Source organism: Capra hircus, chromosome 5 (assembly GCF_001704415.2).
Source record: "Capra hircus breed San Clemente chromosome 5, ASM170441v1, whole genome shotgun sequence".
Taxonomy (NCBI): Eukaryota; Metazoa; Chordata; class Mammalia; order Artiodactyla; family Bovidae; genus Capra; species Capra hircus.
In genome coordinates this window covers 97,777,400-97,785,345 of record NC_030812.1, presented here as the reverse complement: position 1 = coordinate 97,785,345, position 7,946 = coordinate 97,777,400, and the positions used below count along the sequence as shown (strand labels likewise).

General features: G+C 33.3%; 1 protein-coding gene across 1 annotated transcript; it reads left to right on the top strand.

Annotated features, from left to right (window-relative positions):
- Positions 614–7,718, top strand: LOC102182286 (NKG2-A/NKG2-B type II integral membrane protein). The gene is made up of 7 exons (XM_005680837.3): positions 614–683; positions 1,247–1,345; positions 1,841–1,894; positions 2,430–2,581; positions 5,197–5,297; positions 5,613–5,733; positions 7,651–7,718. Exons 1-6 carry the CDS (start codon positions 614–616, stop codon positions 5,728–5,730), a joined length of 594 nt encoding a protein of 197 aa, XP_005680894.2. The 3' UTR covers positions 5,731–5,733; positions 7,651–7,718.

The window sequence follows — 7,946 nt, the reverse complement described above, 5'->3', positions numbered from 1 at the left end:
TGTCTTTAACTTTTAATGGATTTTAAACTTACCTGTATAATTGGTGCATTTTTTTTCCAATATGGACTTTAATTTGAACCAATGTATTATAACAATTTCAAAGTGTTTCTGTGAATTTTGACTTTCAATTCATCAGGATATTACTATTCATGAACTTTTCAGTAATCTACTAATTTTCATTGTTCCAATAAACAAGTAACATGTCAAACAAAGAATATTTTTTTAAAACATTTATTTGCTTTTAACTGATTGATGACTGGCTTACAATATTGGTTTGATTTTGTCATACATCAGCATAAATTAACCATAGGTGTACATATGTCCCCTCCTTTGAGTTTCCCTCTCACCTCCCGCCCATTCCCACCACTCTTGGTTATTAATCACCAAATACTATTTTTAAAACTACTTACTCTACCATAAAAGAGTTGTCTAAAGATCTACTGAAATGAGAACCAAACTTGGATTTGCTCAGCTGCTACATGAGTGCTGTTAACTGTCCTCACACATCACTCAATTTAACCTTTCAAGGTTTCTTGTGATTTTATACACCATTTATTAACTACTTATGTAAAGTTTCCATAGAGCAACATCTTGACATTAAACAGCCACAGAGATGAAGAACCAAAAGGAAAACTGCTCAGAACCGAGTCTGGTTAAGAATACCAGGAGACAGCATATGAGAGGTAAGATGGTGAAAAGATCAATTTTAGCAGCTGAGCAGGAGAAAACCTATGTGGAATTAAACTTTCAAAATGTCTTTTGTTATCTCAATGGAATGACAGTAACTACCACTGCAAGTGTAAAGCATTTACCCGCTTACGTGTTTTTATTAATGAGGCTTAGAGCTGGAGTTTGCAATACAATATTCTAATATGACATATGTGCTGCGCTGTGCTTAGTCGCTCAGTTGTGTCCGTCTGTTTGCAACCGCATGGACTGCAGCCCGCCAGGCTGCTCTATCCATGGGGATTCTCCAGGCATGAATACTGGAGAAGGTTGCCATGCCCTCCTCTAGGACTACCTACCCAGGCATTGCTGTAATTTGTAGTCTTTGATCTACAACTCGTGAAGCCTTATATTCGCTGAAAAAGGAATGGTATATTCTGAGAAGAGGATTGCAATGGCAGATATTGTTTTGAGGTCCAAGTTGGTGTCTTTGAATTCTCACGGATGTGGGATCTTTTGTTCTTCTAAAATAACTGTCTCCATCACTCCTTTCTCAGTGTTTCCTTTTCTCTCCCTGCAGATTCACCATCAGCTCGAGAGAAGCTCATTGTTGTGATCCTGGGAATCATCTGTTTTGTCTTGATGTATACGATAGTGAGAGTGGTAACTTTTATTCCACGTAAGTCAAGTTTTGAAAGATTATAATTGAACCTTTCATTTTAATGATCATCAGTGCCTCTAAAATTTCATATTATTATGGAATAGAACTCTTATTTTAATGTGTGCATTTAGCCTAAGTATTGAATGGTTATTCTGAGTTAAGCAAAGTATAAATTAAAGAATGATTGTAGGGAAAATTAAACATGTACATAGATATTTTCTGATTTCATAACTCAAAGATATACTTTAAGAAACTGAAACACCTTATTGAGAAAAACAAATTAATTCTTGAGATTGCTTGTACCAAGTATTGTAAGAGGTGGTGAGTCTTTTCTCTAAGATTTTCGAAATATACACCCCTCAGTCTTCGTTACCTCATTAATTATTCTTAAAGCAATATTTTCCAGATCATCCTAAATCCTAAAAACACCATGTTTACACTAAAAACTAAAATTTTTATGATTTATTTAGATCAATGTAAATATTTTAAAATATTACTTCCATTTTTTTCTAGGTACCCAAATATCAGAACAGAATAAGTCCTCTTTGGTAACAAAGCTCCATAAAGGTACATAACGATTTCAAACTTCTATTATAAATATAGTTTGTATTTTTCCTCTCTCTTAGGCTAGTGAAAATAGAAGTAGATTTGGGGATAAAACATAAATTATAAAATCAGGCAATAATATTCCTAAATAATGATTATAGGAGAGTCTTTCTTCCTATGCAACAATATGATCACCATATCCATTGTTGGCAATTGACTGTAATTTCCTCCTGCTATAATATGATAAGAAACAAAAAATTTTCTATTCTAAAATGGAAGTTTCATTTCTTGATTTTCAGGACGTGTAAGTAGTAGATATTTCTATGTGTTTGCTTTATATGGGGACATAAATAGGGATAGGAGAGATGGACCCTCTCTATGAATGTATGAATGAGATTTGTTTTATATGTACCAGCCTTGAGGTTGCATAGATATGTTATTTTATACATATATGTGTGTATGCATATATATGTTTACATCTATGCATATGCGTAAGTTAATTTTTATTTTTCAAATTCAAATTGCCTTTGAATAGTAATTCATAATCTTTCTCCAGAATTTCATTGTAGTTGTTGTCCAAAAGAGTGGTTTACATATTCCAACAATTGCTATTCTCTTAGTTTGGAAAAAGAAACATTGAATGGGAGTTTGATGTCCTGCACTACTAAGAATTCTACTCTGCTTTACATAGATAGTGAAGAGGAAATGGTAAGATATTAAGTGTTTCCAACACTTTATTAAAGGCTTGAAGTTTGCTTATTTTAAGATCTGTTAATATTCCATTAAACAATGGAATATGACTTTATGATACTTTATTTTCATTTTAAAACCATTAATGCACGTTTGGTAATTTCCAGTTCTTCTGCTCCTTGTTAGCATGATGGATCACCTTGTAAGGCTCACCTGTGTTACCTACCGGATTCTCTCAGCACAGGAGGAATGGTTTACCTGTGCCACCTCCAACAGTTAGGTTAGGTATTGGGTGTTGGGAAGTAAGAGGTCTAGTTCACTTTCATCTGATGGTGGGGAGGATACAGTTCAGTTCAGTCGCTCAGTCGTGTCTGACTCTTTGTGACCCCATGAACCTCAGCATGCCAAGCTTCCCTGTCCATCACCAACTCCTGGAGTCCACCCAAACCCATGTCCGTTGTGTCGGTGATGCCATCCAGCCATCTCATCCTCTGTCATCCCCTATACAAGATGCCGTAATTATTGTTCCTGCACCTACCACCCTATTCTCTCATCATGGAGAAGAGATTAGTGATTACAGAGGATTAGGGCTGCTGGATACTCTCAGACCTCTTCGCTTTTCTCTTTCCACCATGCAGGGTTCTCCTTTCTTGTGTCTTTCATTAGTTCCCGTGTCTACAGTTCAACTGAGCAGGGAGTAACAGAAAGAAATGATTCTCTGACCACTTGTCTCGTCCACTGGATTCCACAGAAATAGATTGCTTTGGGGTTTATCTAGTTAAAGAATGGTGTCAAACTCAGAAAACCAAATATTTGGCTCTCATGTCACTTATTTTCTCAATTTCATTCCCTTAATTCTCTTCTAAAACTGAAATCCTGAGGAACATATAGTAGTAGAGAAATGCAATGAGATACTCACAGTATCCAGAAAAAAGAATATCACAGCATCTTAAAACTTATTAAAGGCTTGTTATGTTAGTTTTACCATGAGTAAAAAATAAATTAAATAAATCAGAATTTTCCTTACTGCACACGTATTCAATTACTCCACCTTCTTATCCCTCAGGCTTAATGTTAGATACAATTCGCAGTTGTCAATATCCCCAAGTTGGTGTACTAAGTGTCTTCTTTTGAGGGGTCTGTACAACTAATCCATGTCTTTGTAAATACTCTTTTTATTAAATGGTCCTCAAAAAAAAAAAAGAGAAAGATTTTCCTTATTAACATTAGAAAACAGTGAAACTGATAAGTATAAATGTGAATTAGTTTTGAATCAAAAGTATAGACATGGTTAATATTTATGGCAATATTAAATATTCCACCTGGCAACTTTTATGATTTTAGTATTACGTTTAGAATTTAACATGCTTATTCTATTCAAAGAACTAAGTTCAGTTCAGTTCAGTCACTCTGTCATGTCCAACTCTGAAACCCCATGGACTGCAGCACGCCAGGCTTCCCTGTCCATCACCAACTCTCAGAGCTTGCTCAAACTCACATCCATTGAGTCTGCCATCCAATCATCTCATCCTCTGTTGTCCCCATCTCCTCTTGCCTTCAATCTTTCCCAGCTTCAGGTCTTTTCTAAAGAGTCAGTTCTTCACAGCAGGTGACTAAAGTATTGGAGTTTCAGCTTCAGCATCAGTCCTTCCAATGAATACTCAGGACTGATTTCCTTCAGGATTGACTGGTTTGATCTCTTTGCAGTCCAAGGGACTCTCAAGAGCCTTCTCCAACACCACAGATCAAAAGCATCAGTTCTTCAGCGCTCAGCTTTCCTTATGGTTCAACTCTCACATCCATATATGACTACTGGAAAAATCATAGCTTTGACTAGATGGACCTTTGTCGGCAATGTCTCTGCTTTTAATATGCTGTCTAGGTTGGTCATAGCTTTTCTTCCAAGGAGCAAGTGTCTTTTAATTTCAGGGCTGCAGTCACTATCTGCAGTGATATTGGAGGCCAAGAAAATAAAGTCTTTAACCGTTTCCATTGTTTCCGCATCTATTTACCATCAAGTGATAGGACCAGGTGCCATGATCTTAGTTTTTCAAATGTTGAGTTTCAAGACAGCTTTTTCCCTCTCCTGTTTCACTTTCATCAAGAGGCTATTCAGTTCCTCTTTGCTTTCTGCCATAAGGATGGTGTCATCTGCATATATGAGGTTATTGAGATTTCTCCTGGCAATCTTGATTCCAGCTTGTGCTTCATCCAGCTTGCTACTTCATATGATGTACTCTGCATAGAAGTTAAATAAGCAGGGTGACAATATACAGCCTTGATGTACTCCTTTCCCAATTTGGAACCAGTCCATTGTTCCATGTCTGATTCTAACTGTCGCTTCTTGACCTGCATACAGATTTCTCAGGAGGCAGGTAAGGCAAGTAAGAAATACCAATTTCTCTGGTATTCCAATCTCTTTAAGAATTTTCCGCAGTTGTGATTCACACAGTCCAAGGCTTTGGTGTAGTCAACTTTTATGTATTATAGTGTTAGATGCAAAATCTAACATACTCATTTTGTTCAAAGAACTAAAGATCCTAAGAAAGAATGCATCCTTTGACTTGCATTTTAAAAATTAATAAAAATCTTTCATGATGATATTTAAGTGAAAATTCTTTATTTTGGGCTAGAAATTTCTGATGTCACTGCCAACTATATCATGGATTCCAGTCTTTCGTGAAGGTCGTGGTCATGCATGGAAGTGGCGAAATGGTTCAATTTTCAAACTAAAGTAAGATTTTTAAATGAATGCTATATAAAGGAGGAAAAATACAGAAAAAAAATATTAATAATATGAACACATTTGTTTTCATTGAATTATAGAAAGCTGAAGAAGATGTTGAAAGTTAATAAAATGTTGATATAAATGTTCAAAAATAGGTTACTCTGTAGCCCATTTTCCTAATAACAAACTCTTACTGAAATTTTATTAAAAACACCATTACCCATGTTCAAAATGTCTTTTATTACAGTTACATAGGAATACTATTGTTTCATGAGTTGCCTTCATAGAATATAACAAAATTATGCATTTTTTTCATAACAGGATAACAGACCATACACCTGGTGAACGGAACTGTGCTGTACTATCCTCAAGGGGCATAGGAGCAGAAAGCTGTCAGATTCAAAATACATATAATTGCAAGCATAAGCTTGAGAATTAAAAAGTGAGTGTGGATGCTGTTGAGTAATTTTATCTTTTATGAAAAGGAAATAATGTTATGATTATATAAATTTTGAAATGAATTATGTTATCTGTTCTAATAAGGCTTCAATAACCATTGAAAGAAAACATCAAAATCCTGTAAATTCCATTAATAAAAATTTCTTCAATAGATTCCTTCAATAAAAATTCAAAATCAAAGTAAAAATTCAAAAAAAATTGCTTCAATAAAAATAAATTAATTTTTAAAAACTGTTTAAATATAATATGCATACCAAAAAGTATAGATATCACTTCTTTTGTGTCTGGCCTTTTTTGCTCAATAATATGTTTATGACATTCAAACTTTCTAAAATGTGACATGTTTTCTGAGTCTGTTTACATGAAATATCAAAACATTTTATATTTGAGAACAAAGACCAAAAGTAGTTTAGCAATTACCAAGAGCTATGTGGAGATGAGAAAGAAAATGACTGCTACTTGATCAGTAATGAATATTTTCATCACTGATAGTGATGATGGTTGTAAACTGTGACCATATTTAAAATCACTGATTTACACAGTTTAAATGGATGGATTTCATGGTGTGTAAATTGTACCTCAATAAATCTGTTTTAAAAAAAACTTCTTGGGACTGCATTTACTATTTAAAATAATTTGTAAAGAGAGTCATCTTTACAGTATTGGCTGTTCCAGTCAATATGCTTTATTCGTCTATGAGTTAGTTTTCTTTAAATTTTCCCTGTCAGATTTTGTGTTTCTCTATTTTGAGATGTTAAATATACATGGGTGTTTCATAGTCATGATTTTGTTATTGACACTCTTATTTTCTAAATTTTAGAAATTTTTGGTGCAGTAAAGAGTAGTATATTAAGGTTTACATGTTAGTCTTATAGTCAATAATTTCTCTGACTTTTTGTATTAATTCCATCATTTCAAATATTTATTTTTATGGATTTTATATGAGATTTTTATATCTTTATATAATAGCTATTCATATCTTTTTTCTAGGTGCAATTTTTTTTTCTTGGCTTATTTTCATAGGCTACAATTTAATTTCCAAAGTTGAATAGAAGGTACAGTAAAGGTTCTGTATCTATCTCTTCTTAGTCAAGGAAGAGATTTCAATATTTCATCCTTAAATATGAGATTTATCTTAAGGTTTTTCATCATATGTTTCTCATGTGAAACCATAATATTCTCATTTTTCAAACAAATTTTATAATCAATTGATGTTGATGTTATGTTTGCATCATTTTCCATCAGTTGGAAGGGTAAATGTTTTCTTTGTATAACGATTATGAAGTAAATTACCTTTATTTCTTCCATTAAACCAATATTTAATCAATCTTGCACTTCTATAAATAAAATCACAATGATCATCTGTGTTGCCCATTTTCTTAAAAAATCAATGCATATGCTATATGTAGATTAAGCTATTTTTCTTCATCTATGTTCACAAAGAGCTTTAACTGAGTTTTCAGTTATGTTATATATACTTGACAGGTTGTTATGAAAGCTATTATTAGGAAGTATTTCTCTTCTTCTTTTACCTGAAACTTTGTGAAAGAGTACTGCTACATTTTTGAGTGTTTTTATTCACTATCAATGCCATCTGAGCATCTAGAACTATTTTGTAGAAAGGTTCATATAATGAACTTAATGTTTCACAATGTATGTTAGGTTTACTCAGGATTTTTTTTTTTTTTGCCGTGCTTTAATTTGGTAATTTGTATTTTAGGATTTTTCTATTTTATATGGACACTAAAATGTATTCATAATATTGTTTTTTATCTGTTTAATATCTGAAAAAAGTATACATTATCCCTTTATTTATTATACATGTAAAAGATTTGATTCCTCTCAAAAAAAAGTTTTTTGGCCTCACCTCATGGCTTGTGGGTCTTACTTCCCCAAACGGGTATTGAACGTGGGCCACCAGCAGTGAGAGCATGGAGTCCTTACCACTGAACCACCTGGAAATTCCCCTTTTTCAATTTTTTTCATCAGTCTTTTATCAATTTTATTAAATATATTCAATAAGAATACATTTGGTCTTGTTGTTTCTCCATATTGCAATTTTGTCCTTTGTCTTGATTTTGCACTAATTATTGTTTTCTTCCCTCTACTTCATTTGGGTTTTATTTCACCTAATTTTAGCTTTTTCATTTTTAATTTCTTGTGATGCAAGCTTAGATTTCTACTTTGTTTTGTTGT